Source organism: Manacus vitellinus, unplaced genomic scaffold, assembly GCF_001715985.3.
Source record: "Manacus vitellinus isolate BGI_N305 unplaced genomic scaffold, ASM171598v3 scaffold_8_pilon, whole genome shotgun sequence".
In the NCBI taxonomy this organism is placed as follows: domain Eukaryota; kingdom Metazoa; phylum Chordata; class Aves; order Passeriformes; family Pipridae; genus Manacus; species Manacus vitellinus.
In genome coordinates this window covers 9,651,647-9,670,881 of record NW_021940864.1, presented here as the reverse complement: position 1 = coordinate 9,670,881, position 19,235 = coordinate 9,651,647, and the positions used below count along the sequence as shown (strand labels likewise).

General features: G+C 42.1%; 2 protein-coding genes across 2 annotated transcripts; one reads left to right on the top strand and one right to left on the bottom strand.

The window, feature by feature from the left end:
- Positions 1–4,627: 4,627 nt before the first annotated feature.
- Positions 4,628–13,026, bottom strand: NSL1 (NSL1 component of MIS12 kinetochore complex). The gene is made up of 5 exons (XM_018085377.2): positions 12,854–13,026; positions 10,669–10,799; positions 8,371–8,425; positions 5,588–5,655; positions 4,628–4,994 (listed from the first exon to the last, which is right to left on the bottom strand). Exons 1-5 carry the CDS (start codon positions 12,966–12,968, stop codon positions 4,716–4,718), a joined length of 648 nt encoding a protein of 215 aa, XP_017940866.1. The 5' UTR covers positions 12,969–13,026; the 3' UTR covers positions 4,628–4,715.
- Positions 13,027–13,374: 348 nt separating this feature from the next.
- Positions 13,375–18,314, top strand: TATDN3 (TatD DNase domain containing 3). Its single transcript, XM_029965095.1, is given in 10 exon segments — positions 13,375–13,386; positions 13,639–13,689; positions 13,691–13,713; positions 13,925–14,009; positions 14,641–14,703; positions 15,753–15,862; positions 16,267–16,322; positions 16,524–16,636; positions 17,733–17,813; positions 18,089–18,314. Coding segments are annotated over 10 exon segments (738 nt in total). The 3' UTR covers positions 18,233–18,314.
- Positions 18,315–19,235: the final 921 nt, after the last annotated feature.

Genomic DNA, 19,235 nt, shown 5'->3' with positions numbered 1-19,235 from the left:
GCTCCAGATACGGGACAGCCGGCTCAGCCCGGGGTCGTGGGCGTGAGGACACGGCATCCGTGCTGGGATAAAGAGATTTTCACTTTCGCTACTCGCCCTGTTCCTTTAAATAATAAGGAAATGCCACAGACTTCTTGTAAAGGCGAAGCCAGACAGGGATTGCTGAAAACACAGTTGCTGCAGACAAAAATCTCTCTGTTTCGCTATTCTGTCGAGAGTATTTTAACAGACTTAACAATGTTTCTTTTACCCTTCTGAATACCTTCCTTGCATTTTAATTGCACTGTTACCTTGGCCTTCTGCTCTGAAAGGGATGTTTGCACTGACAGGTACTTCAACAACATCCATGCTCTACGGCAGAAGTATTTGTAACTAATGTGCCCTCCTGACTGTGCTCTACTGACAGGGGCAAACACAGGGACATGCAAGGAGGGTACACGCCCCCAAACTGCAGGGCAGTCAGTCATAAAGCCCCAGGTATCTTAATAAATCAGATACTTCCCTATTTTTCTGGTTTCCTCAGAAGCCTGAGTCATCTAGCTTAGACGAAGATGAGGTTAAAATGTTTGAAAAGTGAGTAAATACAGACTATCCTTTCAGGAAGATCTGGCTAACAGTTCATGCTGAAGGTGAGAGAACTGTGCTGCGCGGGAGTCCAAGAGTCAAACCGAAGTCTGCACTCTGCCACAGGTTTCCTGGTAGGCTCTGGGATCATCAGATGACTGAAAGACCTGAGCATGACTTCCCTGGTGGGAAGCATTTCTCCCCAGTTGTTCCACCTCAAAGCAGCTTGTGTCTCCATCTTCCAGGCTACCCACAACTTTGCTTTTGCACTTTCTCAGAGCTCCTCCAATCCCAGAGGAGCTCTGAGAAGCTGTGAGTCTCTCCCACCCTTATAGCCATGGGGACCACAACTGCGATGGGCACCCTTGCCAAAATACCCTGACCTCAGCTACGTCCCCAGGCTGCACTGGGTCTCCCACACATCATACAGGATGTTCCTTGGTTTCTTTAAAATCATTTTTGCTTCTTTTCTCCTTTCCTCTGTCATCTAACATGCCGAGAGCAGGATGTTCACCAAGGGGGTGCTCATGGAGGTGGCAGAAGGTGTGGGTTCAGTGCCATTCTCCAGCTGAGGGGATCCAAACCGGCATCTCCTGGAAGGCAGTCCTAGCCACCAGGCAGTGAGTTATTAGAGGGTGAATTGCTCTCAACTGCTCCTTCAAAACAGTGAAACAGTCCAATTTTGCATTAACTACACGTCATGCACTTAAAGAAGTGTGGGCACAAGCAGAGACTTAATCGGGACAGTTGCATAAAAAGGAGCAACTGAACTCTTGCTGCCTTTGTAGCTAAAGCACAGTTGAAATTAACAGGACTAGGAGCTGGTATTTTTGTCAGCTCAGAGAACAGGTATAGTCTTTTGCAATAAAACCCATGAATCATGCAGATGAAACACCTCAACAGCCCTTCAGTGTGATCTGTGGGACAACAAAGCCTGTTCCACAGAGGGACTTTAGAACTGATCCCACATGAAGCTCTCGGGCTGTTCTAGGAGCAGTGCTGCCAAGCATGCAGCCAGCAGCTGCAGAATAAGGTTTCCAGGACACCACAAGTATGGGACAAGCCAGGGGTTCAGTACCCTTGAGCCTGAATAGTTTGTTCTTGTTCAGAACAAATGGCAAAGGAAATGACAAGTCAAAATTTGCTTGTGGGAACAAGTTTCTACTTAGTATTAAAGCTATCTCTGGTACATCTGTAGAAATGCCTACACAGTAATTCCAGGTAGTGCAGCAGTAAAGGCAGAGTGTTTCTGTGCAGGAGAGAAAACAAACCCAGAAAGCAGCCTAGTCAGCTGAGTTTACATTTTATAATGGCAGTTAATCAGTGAATTTTGTCTGCACTGAAGCAGCCTACACACACACACAGACTAGAGTCACTGATTGCAGCGTAGCACAGCATGGCTCTTCTGGAGAAAGGCACAGATCACAACTGGATCTCAGAGTGCTGTCAGTGTCCACACGAAGATTTATAGGAGAGGAGATTCTCTGCACCATTTGTAATCCCCTTTGTTCAGAAACCATACACAGCAAAAGTGTGCTTGGATACTGCTCCAATTTCCAAGTTTTTCTTGGGTGGGGATGGCCCAGCCTCACCAGCAATAAGCACCTCACAGACAGCACATACTAACGAACAGTGAGATGTGCCACCTCACCCCAAAAGGCGGAGAAATGCACTCAGTTTGCAAATGTTGCCAAGCATCCATCGCCATTGAGCTGTCTTACAAAATTCAAAGGCTATATAAAGAAAAACTACCAGACATTTCTTGATGCAATACTGATTCGCCCCAAGTTAAAAATAAGAAGTTTGGATGTTGTGACATTTCAGTAGAAGCCTGATTAGACACTTGTCTTGCACAACACTGCCAATTCCTATGAAAAGTTAACTGAAGGACAGAAGGCTACTGGAATGGGGAAAAAATGAAGTCTTTTGTGTATTTCTGCTAGTGGGAAGAACAGATCCCAGGCACAGCTAGCTGCATGTATCAGTGGCTGTAGAAAATTTTAATAACCATTTGAAAACCACCTGAACATTCAAGTGAATATTCAAGTGTTGAGTTTAGCTCATCACAGAAGTTGTATTTAAAGGGAAGTTCTGTGACACCTTCTAGTGCTGCTTGGCCAAAAGTAGTCATCAAGAGATTTTAAAATTCATAGTTTTTATGTTGCACTTAGAATCTTGACTGGTTTATCTTTCTTTACACTATTCATTTGGCCAGGGGTTCCAGATGCATTTGTTTTCTTTTTCCACTCAGTATAGTTGAAACAAAGGCCATGGAACAAAGCCCAGCTGCCCTAGCTCGGGGCATCCATTCCCACTTACTTCAAATCCTGCACAGACCAACTATCCCACAATCTCTTAACATGAACACACACTGTAGCATGAATCCAGTAATTCTCTTATTAAGTCTTCATCCACAGTGCTCTCTCTGTATTTTGTAAGGATTTTGTCCTACCTTGGGCATTTTTGATGGGACTCCTTCAAAGAGATGCACCTATTTTCTGTACTTACCTATTATTCGCAGAGAAGAGCAGAGAATCTTCCTATTAACAGAGAAAATGTTCAAGTACTATAATGGTAGCCATGCAAAATCCTGCAGGGCTCACTTTGTCTGGGAACACTCAAAGAGTATCGGTGGATCTTGGTGAAGAAAGCCATGGTGGGGATTTTCAACGCCGCAGAGCACAGGCACTCAAAGCAGCTAAAATAGCAAGTTGCTGCGTGAAAAGCCATCTCAGTCACACGTTCCACAACTCTGCACCTCCAGTCCCTCTCACATCCTGTCCTCTCTTACATTAGATGCTTTGTAGCCCTGAGATTAATAACAGCCATGAGTTCAAAGGCAGTAAATGGAACTGCTTCAGTTACTCAAGCCAAAATTTAACTGTCTTCTGAAGTACGCTCACTGCTCAGTCACCATCTATTCCAGGATTAGAACTGACAACGTTATCTGAAACTCTGATCTTCCTCAATTGATTTTATTTACTTCATATAAAAACACACATTTGTATTTACAAGAATGACGGGGAAAATATTTACATATGATTACATACATCAAGTCTAATAACGATGCTAAAATCTGTCACGTTCTATTGAGAATTTTCAGTCTCAAACATCGGGTTGGACCTATCTTCTTACCACAGTACATTTCATTAATAAAGCATCTAAAAACCCCCTCCATTTACTGTGTAAGGAATGTTACATATCAGCACGTGGAACTATAAACCAGAAAAGTTTATAAATAGTTAAGGCACAATGCTCAATCTAGTAATACTGTGCAATCCTCTAGGTACTGATGGGTAAAGAAAACAAAAGTGAGCAAGCTCAACTGAATACCATTTACTGGTACCCTGTACTGATCTTTAGAGTTTAGTCAAACATCAGAAATGCATACACGACCCAAGTCAAGATCCTATAATGTGTAGACACAGTGCCCAGGAAACCCCCAGACTGCATAATTGGATTACATGAAATGAAACATCACACCCTAAAATGTTGATGGTTAAATTTCTATTTAGAAGAGCACATTGCAAGTAAATACATACAATTACTAAAAATCCAAGTTTAAACAAATATGACTATAAATAAGCCTAAATAACCTATATTCAGGAAAGGCAGAATAGCAGGGACCAATGTCACATTTGTGCATGGATTTTCTGAAAACTCTAACATCCTATGAAATCTGGTGTTTTCAATATGGTCCAGTGTGAATTCATTTATTAAAATGAAAGCCACACGACTCAGTAATTAATGAAGGTGCATTAGGAGAACTAGACATCCTCCAACCTCTTTAGAGGCACGCTGAATGTAAATGAGCATTCAGTGGTTTCCTAAAGACTGCCCACATACATAAAGCATGCACACAAACTCTGAGAAACGCAAGGACTCGAGCTAAGTGCTGCAACATAAGAGCAAAAAATGAGAGCTAAATGGTGATACATTTGCTGGATGCTACTGGTATGCATAGGCTTTCATACACCATCAGCCTGACAGTAAAAATACAAATATTGAAGGATACAAAATACAAGGGATTGAAGGCTAATTAAGGAAGCTCCATACACAGCACTGGAGGAGACAAGTTTTAAGAGAAACGATGGAGCAAACGGAACAAGAGTACAACTGAGATTCCAAACTGAAAAGACAAAATGAGAAATTCACGCACGGAGAGCAATCTTCCTCCGTCGAAGAGGGTAGCGCTTCCTTTCTGGTGAATCTGCAGCTTTTCTTCTTTTTAGCAAAACATAAGGATTTTTACTGGTATTAGCGTCTGTTGGTGTGACTTCTCCTGGTGGTACAACATTTTGGACGTTATTTTCTTCCTTTGCCTTGCCACCAGCAAAGATTTCTTGCCGCAGCTTGCAGAGTTCCAAGGTTGGTTGCCAAGTAAACACCTGAGAAAGACCTTCTGCTCTTTCTGTGAGTGCTGGAAGAGACTGCAAAAACAAACCCAAGTATCTCAAGTTACATAGGAAAAGTAACAGTTACAATGAATGAAGTATGTTTATTAGATTCTGACAGGGACAAAAGTTTCCGTGTCTGCAGAGATGATCCTTAGGATGGTGGGTGAAGGTTGGGAATGCAGACTTACCACCCCAGTGGTGACAAGAGTCTGTGCCCAGAGGCAATGCAAAGAGTATGCCAAGGTTAAGTGTTCCCTCATGACATCTCTAAGCAGAGTAAGTATCACAGGAACACCACAGCTGATGCCTAAGCAGGTACTGAAGTAACATGTCACACTCTACATGATGTTGTACAGGTCTTCAAAAGATGTGTTATTTTCCAGATGCTGCAGGTTCCAAAATCTCTGTAAAAAGTATTTCCTATAGCCACAGGGTAATCTTCCTTACTACCACGTGACAGGGAATGCTTTATAGACAACTTCAGCAGTTGTACCTACTTCAGAAGTACACGCGCAGGCTTTTTTGTAAAAAACTATCATGAGGGTGAGTTAGAAAGCCTGTTTTGTGACATATTATCAGATCAAGAAAATAAAAACATGTCCTCTTGGAGCACACAGAGATCTCACCTTCATTGCTGTGCTGATCTGTTTGGATACCATTTCTGCCACCTGCTTCAGATCTGCGATGTGAGCATCTACGGAAAAACATAAAGCCCAAATCACCTTCCGAAACGCAGCTCCCTCCCCCCACTACTTGCTATCAGAAACTGGACAGAGAAGCAGTAGAGTCCCTGTATAAAACTTAAACCTGCAGCACATGGCTGTCATTATAGCACTGAGGATGACAACTGATGTGCTTTATCTCACTAGTATTATTCTTTATCACTCAAAATGCAGTACTGTTTAGCAGTCCCAACTATGACAAGCCACAGAGTTCTTCCCTAGAAAACCTACAGCTTATGCAAACCATGAGACACAAAGCCATTATTTGACATATAGGAAGAGAACAGTTGTTAAGAAATAAATAATTATAGAAAAAGATTTGTTTCCAAAATTTTCAAGCTCACATTACATTTGATAAAAACCACACAAAAGAAGGCAAATAAACACAACTGTGGAAAAAATGAGATGAAGGAAATCCTTTTAAGGAGGGGAAATAAATAATCTTATGTCTCCAGCAAGTTGGTTTTTACAATAAAGGCTACTTTTTTTCTTCTGGCTTAATTTACCAAGGATTACCACCAAAAAGAACCAAGCATAAACGACACAAACTGCATGAATTCTGCTGTGCTAATTAGGAAGGAAAGAGGAAGGGGAAAGGGAAGGGGAAAGAAGCTTTCAGTAACACTGAAGCAGGCAGCAGGTGGAGAACACTGGGAGGAATATGGCATATATTTGATTGCAGTAGCAATATGATAAGATCATCAACACAATACTTCTTTATTCAAGAGTTAAACCCTCAGCTATCATAAAACTGTTTTGCATGTTCTCCACCATCCACAAAACTTAAAATAAGCAGACCAGTGTGCTTCTGGGAACTAAGCAGCTTCATCTCCACTCCGATTACTTTTCTGTAGGGTTTTAGTGTCTGCAGTAGGACACAGTGTTAGAGGGTGCACACACCCCTAAACCCTGTCAGGGTTAAACACAGCATTTCGCTCTGAAGTTAATCTCTCTACTGCTGCTGGAGATAATTTAAGTCAGTGAGTGTATTCTAGCACAGGGTTACAGTGGCTCCCTGCTGAAAAGTGGTGAGCAGCGAGAGACAGTGTTTGTTAAACTGTCATCATGTCCAATGTGCAGATCAGACATGGTTTAGGAACATATAATCCATATATGAACATGAATACTAAAATGTATCATCAGAGTTTAGAAGAATAAACAGTCCAACAGCAGCCTCATAAAACACACCCCAGAGGCATGGACATTCCCTAAAAGAAAGCTATATCCATAATGAAGCAATCTTACATTAGAGTGCTGGGATGAGAAGACTGGTGATGCTATGAAATGGCAAGAAAGGAGTTAAGTAAAAATAGAAGTAATTATTTGGATTATTACATGGAAAGGCTGACACACAGTTAAATGAAATTTGCCTGCAGGAGTTCAGCTTGACATAGATGGCATTATATTCCTCAGTGTTCAAGGCTTTCCAAAACATAGGGAAATGAAAAAAGGAAACGAAAGGTACTGAGTAATCTAAACATTTTTGGTTTCTGGCCACTGTACTTGCTAAACTGGGATACACAAACTTCCCAAAGAGTACCTAATACTAAAATTCAGCACAAACTCTATGTTATCTTTGCTACAACTTTGCTGTTACCAAACCTAAAAAGACAATACCATAGTGCAAACTGCTACTAACTTTCAAGAAGTAGTTAATTCACATCAGAAAAGCATAGATCTTGGAACCCAGATATGAACTGACACTCCTACTAGCTGCTCTGCACAGGCTGGCATTTCTGGAAGCAATGTCTCCATTTACAAAGAGGAAATGATGCTTAGAATGAAGTTAGATTAGCAGGGTGAGAACTGGAAGATTAAGCTCAGCTTCTCAAACTTTTAGCACCACTGCTTGCTACACCAGCTTTACATCCTGGCAGTAATCCGTAGTGAGGATTCTTTAACCAAGCTTTTCAACTTAGAACTGCACTGGCAAATTCTGTCATTTTTTCATACTTAGGAACAGGCAACACAAAACTTTCCATTTCTTAAGGCCAGCCTCAAGAAAGCACATCCCAATCACCCACTGCCAAATCCACCACCTTGTTCCATAGACTTTGTACAAGGCATCTTTCACAAGCATGCAGCAAACTTATGATGCTGTCTGCAGTTTTGTGCTTTCATCAACCCTTACATGTGACACGGGCAGGATAAAATCTGTGTCCTACTCTGCAAGTTACTCCTACTTTGCAAGCGATGTCAACACTGCCATCACTGAGTACTACACAGCAGCTTTCAATTCCCTGAAGAAACTGTCTGATTAGGAAGAGAGATTGAAGCATTTCTAGTATTCATGTACAAGGAACACAAGAATGGCCAAAGTATAATGTCAGTGATCCAACTAGTTCCCCATCTGGCCTCCACCAGTGGTGAAGGAAAGAAGTAAGGAAAACTACTGGGGGTAGCTCTGTGACAATTCCTATCCAATACACACACACAGAGTGGCCAGTTTTTGCCTTCAAGTACAGTGTCCCACTGCAGACTGCACTTAGAACAAGAGAAATGGACACAAGAAAACTGAGGCAGCAATACACTCCTTTATGAGAAACTTGTAGCTATTTTAGTTAATTATATTAACAGCCAATAATTTTAAACAAGTTCAAAGAAAGAAAACTTCTTAAACATTTATAGCTAGCCAGTAAGTAGGCAGTGTTTCCTCAGTACAGCTGCCGTCCCCAGGAAACCTTTACCTTGAGAAGGCTGAGATCTTATCTCTTCTGGTGTTACCACAGGCTTGTAGAGCTTCTGCATATTCAAAAAAAAGGGAAAAATTCTTAAATACCCTCTTGCTTTAACAGATACCTAATATACACACAGCAGTCAGAACAATGGAGACAGTAGCGGAATTATTTACATCAAGAATATATTAGAGGTTCAGTTACTGAAAACAGTACTCTGGTTAACACAGTTACATTCTCTGTAAACATATCTCCAGACTCTGCTTTAGTTTGCAGAATTCTAATTATTAAAGCAGAACTGAAATCCAAGCATTTCAGAAGAAGCATTGCCACCTGCTGCATGACTGAGGAACAAGAGCTGCTCTGGCTTCTAAGGGGCCATTCACAAAACCAGCATGCTTTCACAGAGGCACAAACTCCAACAAAGGGTACATTAAGACAAAAAGCTAAGAAAATGACTTAAATGACTTCATTCTAGCCCTGCAATTACTTATGCAAAAGTAAGAACACTGTGCTTCACAAACTGTGAGTCTTGTGACTTGACAGCAGTTAATTGAGACGTGAAGTAAACTAATAATAAATGAACACAACCAATATTTAGCTATATTAAAGGTGGAATTAGAACTAACTAACAGAGAAGAAGGAAAAAATTCCAAAGATGTGCAAACACAAGTTATATCATCAGCAAGTTAGTATTCTCCAGTTCAGGAGCTGTCCCTCAACCTTCTTCAAGCAAAAACAATTCCTCCTTGTAGTTTTCCCAGAGAAATTTTTTCAAAGTTCACACATCTTTTCAGCAGAAGAACAAACATTGCTTGCATTAGCCTCAAACACTAGAGAACATATTGACTGAAAACCCACAGGGTGATTTCTTGCTTTGGCAATTACATGGAGATCACCACCATAAATTAGTAGTTCCCTCCAGATAAACCACGTCTTCATAGTTGCTCTTTATGCCTCAGAAAACACGCACCACAGGGTTAGCTAGGGTCAAGAAAGAACACAAAACATCCTCAACCAAAAGCAGAGAAATCACTAGTACCTTCACAGAAGTAGTTCTGAGAGGAAAAAAAAGACACTTCATTTACAGAGACAGACTAAACTTTCTCTATTTCTATACATATTTACAGAGAGATAACTAAACTTTCTATATTTGCAGCCACTTTTAATTGAAATAATCTAGCTGTAGAGTGATGTAAACTTTGAAGAGATCAGCAAGAGTAAAAAGGTAGCATGAGAGGCATTCTAAATAACTAATCCACTGTGGAACTCAGGTAGCACATAGCTTTCCTTTTGCAGAAAAGTTAAATTGCCTTGCTAAATCTTGATGTTCTGTAATAGCATGTTTTATTTGAGCTGACTTTGTTTGTTTAACACACTCGATATAATGACAAAACAGAGATTTTCTAACATATACTGCCTTTTATAATATCTCAGGTTTAAGATAAATATGTACCTATGCCCTTTTCCTTACTGTAAATCATCTCTGCCTGGCTAACTAGAGAGTTAATGTTTGTTGGTTTTAGTCCTCAGAAATGCAATGCAGGCTCTTAACTTTGGAAAAGCATCCCCATCTTCTTTAGTACAGAGTAACTGAAGTTGGAAAGGGCCACTAAACACCCTACAGAAGGTAGGGCAAACTGGTGCAGGTTGCTCAGAGCCTGAATATCTCCAAGGATGAAGACTCCACAGATTCACTGGGCAACTTGTGCCAGTGTTTGCCTCTCGTCCCTTTTTTTTTTTTTTGCCAAAGGAATCCTAATTAATCAGGAGGTAAGCAAATGGTAGGCCTAACGTAACTGCAGGGAAGAAATCTAGCAACCAAAGACAGGACTGGGTTGTTTAATGTCAGTAATAACTTTACACTGAGTGTCAAAATGTTACAATGTAGCAAAAAGCACTTAAGAAGTCACAGACATTCTTTGTAACCACCATACACTGTGCATGATACTATTTATCTGTATGTAGTGTAACATTTGGCACTTCAACCAGCCTTTGGGCAAGGACTTCAGAAACATGTGACAATAGCTGCATACTGGCTTGTAAATCATGAGGCACCAGATTGAAACAATCTGCTTAAGTAACTCGCTGAACTGTGCCACGGACCCAATTCACTCCTAGCTTTGTAGTAATCCTCATTTTACTGAAGAACCAATTAATGCAACAAACCCATTTAATTATATGACAAATAACCGAAAGCAACCATGGGAAGGAGCTTAAAGGTCAATATTAGATGATTTATTTCTTCCAGTTATGCATGGTCAGCAGCTACTATATGCAAAGTTTTTCTGAAAATTTTAGGTTACTCACCAACATCTCTTGCTCAGCTTTCATGGTTTGGATAGCATGCACCAGTATCTTTTTAGGCCACTGTTTACGCTTTGTTGCTGTCTCTACTATCAGTTCATCAAACTGATCTTCGAGAATTTTAATGTTGGAACCTAAAAATGCCAAACACACAAAGTTGCTGCAGGAATTCTCCTACAATTTTTTTTTTGAGACTAATTTGTAGGAAAAAAAATTATATCTGAAATAAAATAATCATGCATTATTATCAACAAAGAGATGCATATATGTCTTGAATCTCCTTGTTAAGGCAATACAGATGCTGGCCAGTTATTTTGAAGTAAATGAGCTGCGGGCATGAAGGGGGAGAATCATCTGGGCAAAAATAAAAAATGTATTTCTCTATGAACTCTGAATCTATGAAGAAACTCTTAAAAAGAAATAGCTGTCTTTTGAGATCACATGTTTTTCAACTGAAGAAAAGCAGTGCAAGATGCAGAAAGAAAAATGCTTTATCTGTATGATCTACAAGTATTAAACAAACTCCAGCTGCACAAGCAGTAATTTGAAGCCTGATTGATTTTATACCACACAGAGCACAAACATACAGTTTAACATGACAAAATACAATGCCACCTTAATGAAACACACTTCCTGGAAATACTCTACATCCTGACAACATCTACAATTTCTAGTCACAACAAATTTGCAAAATATGTACATGCCTGCTTTAAACACCCGAGGACCAAGAGAAAACATAGTAGGAGCTACCTTTCATAGCTCTGTTTTCCAATGTCAGGGTCAGACTAAACACCTAAAACATATTTTCAGCTGTGAACTAGTGTTTTTATTACTGCTACTCTACTAAAGGGACCTAACTTCTCCAAGATTGCAAATTAAACTTAACGATTTTAAAAGCTTAAGATACTATTTTAAAACTAGTCTCAAAATTTAGACAAGTAAACGCCTGCACTTTCCTGACATCACACATCATTGTTACAAACTGCAAAAAATAAGTTATAGAAGAAAGTAGAAGGAACTCTCAGGGTCACTCTGTGCACAATCAGGTCGTTGCAAACCTCCGAAAGGCAAAATCAAGGTTTTAAGAGTTTATGGGTTTGTTTTGGTTGTTTGTTCAAGGATCACCATGAAATCATTTAAGTATAAATAAAAAAGACTTGAGCCACTGGCTAATGTAAACATGGAAGGCACAAAATATCAGATCTCTTGGTGATTCAAACCACATCGGAGATAGGCACACAAGTAAATTTTTGCCAAATTAAAAAGCACAACATAGTCCTTACATCTGTTTATGCCAGCTGCAGGCAGATGACAGTACCTCGGTTTAGCATTTTGCATCATGAGACCAGTGCATTTTTGACCTTGTAGTCAAAGGAGTTGGAGTTCTGTCATTCTAGAACAACAACTACAAAAGCTTCATAGAGTCAGAGAATGGGCTGGAAGGGACTTTTAATGGTAATCTAGTCCAAGCCCCTTGCAATGAGCAGGGACATCAACTAGATCAGGTTGCTCAGAGCCCAGGTTTGCTCAAAGCTTCCTCACTAAAAACCAGTTCAAAGAGCTCTTTCTCCATAGTTAGTTCACTATATCTGTATTTTTAGCTTTATGCAACTGTAAAAAGCATCAAGTTGCAGGTAAAGGACATCTCATACCAACACAGGTGAGCAAATGAACCACACTGAAACTTTATTTGGACACCAGACTACCAAGAATCTCCACTAATATTATTTAAAAGACAATCATTACAATCACACTGTGTACATTACATATGTTTATATACTATTATACATCAATAATTTTCAATACTTACTTAATTTGTATATTAAATAGCAGCAACAGACAATCTCTTAGGGTCCCTTGACAGGAAGGTACCTTGGACAATGCCCCGAACACTCAGGGCTGGAAGGGCCCTCAGCAGGTGACTCAAACCTCCTGCTCACAGTAGGGTCAACACCCAGTTCAAACCAGGTTGACTGGTCCAGTTGATTTTTGGAAGCCTTCTGTGCTGGAGACTACATAACCTCCCTGGGCAGCCTTTTCCAACGCCCAATTAACCCAGTAGCGAATTTTTACTTCCGTACATTAAGGCAGAACCTCCCCCTTCAACCCCACCCTTTGCCTCCGGCCAAAACCAAACCGAACCAAAACAAACCCGCCCAGCAGGAAATCAATGGAAACCAGCGCGTACCGCTCGGCGGGCTGGGGTCATCCGTGGCCTCCTCCCAGGGCTGCCCGTTAATGGTCACGTTCTCCCGCAGCGCCGTCTCGAAGTTCTGCAAGACACAGGAGAGGCTGGAATCCATCCCTCAATCCCTCCATCCCTCCCTCGGGAAGGCGGGAAGGGCCACCTCGGGGTGAACACCCGAACACCTCCCCCGCCCCGCCGGCGAGGGCGGCCCCAGGGCCGCTCTGTGCCGGCACCGGCCGAGCCCGCTCCCCGCTCACCCAAGAGCGCGTCTCCCTCGGCGGCGGCCCGCCGGCAGCTGTCCCTCCAGCACGGGGCCCGCACAAGGGGCGCGCACAGGCTCCATCACGTCGCGCAGCCTGCGCTGCGAGCAGCACCGCCGCCAGTCCGGCCGCGCCGCACCGCCCCTCTACACCCATACCGCCGGGCCCCGGCCCCGGGCGGCGCCGCCATTTCCCGCCGGACGCGGGGAAAATGCGGCCGGAAGCGGAACCGCGCGCCGGCCGCTCCTCCCCGGGCGCGGCATGGCGGGGCCGGTTGGACTGTCACTGCCACCTCGCCCGCGCCGTGCTTCCGCACGGTAGGCGCGGCGCGGGGCGGCGGTGCGGTGGCCGTGGGTGGTTGTGGTGTGCGGGCCGGGCGCTGAGACGCTGCGTGTCTCTGCAGACGTGGCGACCGGTGGGGTGCGGGGCGGAGCAGGTTGAGGCGGCCGGGGGACCCCTGCCGCGTCCCCCGTGGCCCCACCGCCCGGGGTGTCTCAGGCGGCCGGGGTCTCTGTGTTGCCGTAGGCGGCGTGTCGGCGCTGGTGGTGTGTGTCGGAGCAGGCGGGCGAGTTCCGAGAGCGTCGTGGAGCTGTCGGAGAGGTGCGAGGCCGGCTGGGGGGTCCCGGCGCCCACCCGTGTCCCGGGCGCGATGTCCGCGCCTCGGCGGGAGGTGACGGGGGACGCGCTGCTCTCCTCCTCCTCCATCAGGCCAGCCCTTCTTGGCTTTAAACTTGGGTTCTCTGGGGTTTCTCGGGCTTAAACTTGGGTTCTCTGGGGTCTCTCACACTGCCGATCCCTGTTCCGTGTCTAGGTTCCCAGGATTTGTTTTGCCATGCCTGGGCGTTCATCCCGTTCAAGAAGTTTCTCCAGAGGAGCAGCGCAGTGTTACTTTGAAGGTAAAACACAGGCTATAAAATACGGCTGGGACTTTTCAGGACAGACGACAGGATGCTCCAGTCTGCCTGATTTACCTTCAGTTCTGCCCAGTGATTTTTCTGCTCCCTGCGATGCAGGAGACCCAGTGGACCAAACCCCAGGTTTGTCCTAAAGCGGAATTGTTCACTGGAGTCATCTGGCCCTATTACTGCAGTGAAACAGTTTAAAAAATCCCGAGTGAGTGCTTTGCTTACGGCAAACAGCATTTGCAGATGTCCCTTTGTTAACATGGGAACTGGAAGGCTACTGTTTGTTACCTTAGCCTGAAAAACTCAGGGAGCTGTTTGGCTGTTTGCAGCCATTTAGTCTTATCGGATTGTTTATGGGCCTTGTTTTAATTACCTCTTCTGCTAGTGCGAAAAGATAGCTAGAAATTAGGAGTATTTCAAATAAATGTTATATACATATATGACAAAAAGGTTATTAAGTAAAGAAGTCAAATCCTGAAGGTTTCTAAAATCTGACTGCACAACTTGCAATGATAGCAAGTTCTAAAGTACAGAATTTAAGAACAGTGAAGAACAGTTTAATCATCATGCTGAGTTCATAACCCTTCCCCCTTGTAAAGGCATTTTTAACTTGTTCCCACAGGATCTGGATGCTGCACTGCCACTTATAGAACTCTACAAAGACAAATTGGTGGGGATCGGAGAAGTGAGTAGAATTCCACAGCTTGTTTAAACCTCTTCAGCAGCAGCTGTCACCAGAATTACAAAAACTTATCGAATGCTTGGTTTTGTGTATGCTAGTATAAGTATTGCTTTCAGTCTGAACAAGCACTAAGTCTGATTTGTAATTCTCTTAATGTGCTTTCCTCCATAGATTTGCCTGATTCCCTCCTTTCCTTCCTTGTTATTATTAGAAAATTGATGGAATTTGTGTTGGTGGAGTAGTAGGAAGATTGCATAATTATGTTGTATCGTCTTACACCTGAAGGCAGAGCCTTCCTGCCTTCTTCCCTGACAAAGTTAGGCTAAGCTGTGATTTCAGTACATCTCACTGACTTGTACAGTTCTTTTTTTTGATCCCTCATCTATTTGTATCCACGTATTGTCCCCTGTCTAACATTTGTTTATAAAGGAATTGAAGCTTGAAAGCTTTAGGGTGGACTGCATTTGTTTGTGTGTTGGTACTGGAGGGACTTATATCTGGTTCTGCAGTGGCTGCAGAAAAAGCAGTTATTGGCAGAGCTTTGTAGCTGAATTTGCCATGTTGTACTATATATAAAAGACTGGTTGGTGTAATTGAATGAGGCTGCTTTGACAGACTTTAAATTTTGCCTGAACGTGTTTAGATCAAAAAAGTATAGAAGTAATGGGTTGTTTTTGCTAGAGTTTGGACTAAAGCTGTGGATTCAAGTCAGAAATTTTACTTATACTGGAGATCCAGATTTGAGACTTATTCTGAAATAATATTCAATAGAATATAAAACCCCAGAAAACCAGTTGCAGATTAAAGTGTTAAATACCCTTGTTAGTAACTATCTGCCCACAAATGCTTTCGCAGTTGGAAGAGCTTATGGTTGAGAATGGATTTTTTTCTGAGTTAAGCTACAGTTGAGCTTGTTTTAATTTCAGTCTCTAGTATACATACTTTGAAATGCTTTGCAATTTTGAAGCATTTTTTGCTTTTATATATGAAATAATGGTTTTATTAAGTGTTAGGTCTGTAAAATTTTTTTCCCTTCTCCTCTTGTACTGTAGGTTGGACTAGATTTCACTCCCAGATTTGCCAGCACCGATGAACAGAAGGAAGGACAAAGACAGGTTTTGATCAAGCAGATCGAGTTGGCAAGAAGACTGGATTTGCCTTTGTAGGTTTTATTTATAATAGTAGGAGAATTTGCCGGATCTCAGTAACATGTGGAAATATTTCCCAAGATTTATAGTTACTAAGTGCCCACAGAACTTTTCTTAGATGGATTAAACTGGCATTAGTGTCCAGTCAATCTCCAGTTTAAGATTTAATTATAGAATTTTCCCTGTGTTTACACTTCAATACTGTCGCCTTCTGTTTCCTGTCCTTGCTATGTTGTCCCTATATCTTCACTAGCTACAATGATTCATACATATATCTCCGGGCTTTTTTCTGATAAAAGGTGTAATACAGATTAATTACTTCCGTGCCAAGGTGCTGTTACTTTGTTCATGTTTGCAAAAAAAAAAAAAAAAGTATTTGGCTGAATTTCCTAATGGCAGGCCTCTCCTTGCTGTGCAGAAATGTTCACTCCCGCTCAGCTGGAAGACCAACCATTAATCTCTTGAAGGAACAAGGTATGCCTTTAATGCATTTTCTCTGTCATGGCTTTTGTCAACAGAATTTCTTCAGCTGTGCCATGTCCTCACTTCAGTTTGTGTGCAATAGTGCAGATATTCTGTATTCATTCTTTGTGGGACCAAGGTCCCATTGGAAGCTGACATAGCAGCCCTGCTCTGTAACCCTGCTGATCATTTGTTTTGCTTCCTTTCTCCAAGGTGCTACAAAGGTGTTGCTCCATGCCTTTGATGGGAAGCCATCTGTAGCAATGGAAGGGGTGAAAGCTGGATACTTCTTCTCCATTCCTCCTTCCATTATAAGGAGTGAACAGGTAACATTTTGTCCTGATTGCAGCTGGGGTCTGCTCCTTCTCAGTGCCTGGGAATTGGAGGTAGTAGCTGACAGCTTATGATGGCTGATGAGACCAGCGGTGCCTGCATACAGTTACTGTAACCTGACACTTCTCAGGAGAAGTTTCAGTTGCTATAACATTGCACATTTTTACTTTGGCTGAATTTCTGTCTGGGACTTTTGCCTTAGCTAGGCTTCTGAGGGGAAATTTTGGCTAAAAGAACTCAGCTGTTCCTGAGAAACAAGGGGGTTTTTTCTTCTCATTTAATGTGGTTTCTGGTGAACTCTTCTTTGGCAGCTTCTGTCACTGTACTGTTTTAGAGTAGGGACATGACACATGGAAAACAACTAGTTTCTGTCTTAGAGCTGTGGCACTTTCTGTTCTAAATGAAATCCATTCACAATTGGCTAAGTTGCAGACTTATGAAGAATTCTGATTATCACAAGTAAAGAAGCAGCTAAATTGCTTAAAGATGGCATTGTTCAGATTCAGTGCTTTATATGGTGAGACTGCTCTTTTAATTTCTATTCTGGGCTGCTACAAACTTTGCTAACCTCTTATTTTGGGGTGGCAGTCTGTTTCCATCCTGCACAATCATCACTTTCTGTCATAAGCTCAGGAAATGTAGGAAAGGAAAAGGCTTCATTCAAGTGGAGGAGGTATGAGGGATGGATATAGATGGGGATGAGGTTGGGAACTTGGAGGAAGGAAAGCAAAGGTACACACATATATACACAGAGAATAGCAAAATTGCATTGGTAGCTCTAAATGCAGTGTGTTTACTGCAATATAACTGCATTATTATATAACTGCATGATTTAATAAGTAACAATGGATTCAGTGTTGAGATAACAGTACTTCAGATATTTAGGAAACAGGAGAATCCTAATTTGAAGGGACTTCTTGAGCAGCTCCTGGTATTCTTGCTTCCATTCAGAAATTGTTGCTAAAGTGCAGGCAGTGGCACCGAAGTCTTTTGATGTTGCTGTTAAATGCAGGAGATGTCCTCCTTTCATAATTTTTCCCACGGGTTTAAGTACATAAAGCAATTAATAGCTGTCTTATTTTCTTCAAGAAGCAGAAGCTTGTGAAACAGCTACCTCTGGAAAATATGTGCTTGGAAACTGACTCTCCTGCTCTGGGGCCTGAAAAACAGGTAAATGATGAGGGGGGAAGGACTTCTGTGTATGTGTATCCAAACCCACACCTCATGGAGGTCAGTTACTGGTACAGGAGAGTGAAGTAGTGTAAGCATGGATACAAGAGGTGAAAGAGGTTACCAAGGGAATGTAATCAAGAAGAACAGATTCGTGTAATTTTTCTGGAACTCATGCCACAATGTGACTGAAGTTGTGTCAGGAAGTACTGACTCTGAAACACCTGTGGTCTGTAGGGATCTGTAACTTGGTTGGTTTGTTTCTTTGTTTTCAGGTGAGAAATGAACCCAGAAATATTTACATTGCTGCAGAATATGTTGCCAAAATTAAAGGAATTCCAGTTGAAGAAGTTATAAAAGTGACTACACAGAATGCACTAAAAGTATTCCCCAAACTTCAGAACTTTCTTCGGATATAGATTCAGAAACTGGAACATATGATATTGCAGAAAGTATTATTTATATTGTAATTAATAAAACCAACATGCATCTTGTGTTAAAGTGGAGTTTTGCTCTTGGAAAGTTCAAGAAGTGAGCAGTGTTATATAGCTGTATAGGGTGAAAATAGGGAATTTCTCAAAGACCTTTGGTATGCACCATACTAATATCTTGAATGTGATAAAGACGTGGCGTTCATTTGCATCTCTCATGTCTCTGAACAAGTACTTCATCTGCCGTGGGTTGATTCTGCTACTTTGGCCAGTGTCCTAAAAGCTGAATCTTGTACTCCCTCACAGCACCTGTGTGCATGTGGGCCTGCGAAATATTGATCAGAATTTTGCTGACTATAAACCAGCAATTGAACAAGGTGAGTTTTGCATAACACCTAATTATTCTAAGAGCCACTAAGCAAGTGGAGATTTTGTCTCTATGGGGAGTTTTACCTGCTCAGCCAAGAAAATACACAAGTACTGACTTAGTCCATAACCACCTCAGGTATAAAATCATGTATCATAGCAGCTGATGGTGAAAGAGTTTGGCTTTAAGATCTGGGCACGTTTCTTTAATGTCTCATGTGCCTGTGTGATTTTTTTTTTAATTGGAATCCTTTCTTTCTTCCCAGTTTAAGCTTCTTACTGGTTGCCCCTTTGCAAAATGGTTCTATAATGCCCTGTTCTGAAATCATGTTGATGTCTGCCTTCTGGGGTGGAGGACTGCAAGGCAAGAATTTGGGGTTTTTTCCATGTTTTGAGGAGCATGTGGTTAGAGAAGGGATCAGCTCCCAAATACGAGGAAAAATAAAAGAAGGAGAAAAAGCTTGTGATGTAAGTGATGCATATTGAAGTTTTGTTTTCCTCTACGTTGTTTTCCTCAGTTTCTTAAAACCGCATGGTCAGGAGGGTGTTTTGCTGTCTTTATCAGAACAGCTGTGCTGTTCTGCTTTTTGACCTGAGTTAGCATACTGAGTTTAAACGTACGTTC

What these genes read in the sequence shown, in the direction of transcription:
- NSL1 (XM_018085377.2), bottom strand. Translation starts at nt 12,968, where the DNA reads ATGGATTCCAGCCTCTCCTGTGTCTTGCAGAACTTCGAGACGGCGCTG. An exon ending in AAGCTGAGCAAGAGATGTTG is followed by an intron (nt 8,426 to 10,668) that starts GTGAGTAACCTA and finishes TTGAATATGCAG; the next exon opens with AAGCTCTACAAGCCTGTGGT. An exon ending in AAGATCTCAGCCTTCTCAAG is followed by an intron (nt 5,656 to 8,370) that starts GTAAAGGTTTCC and finishes GTTTTTCCGTAG; the next exon opens with ATGCTCACATCGCAGATCTG.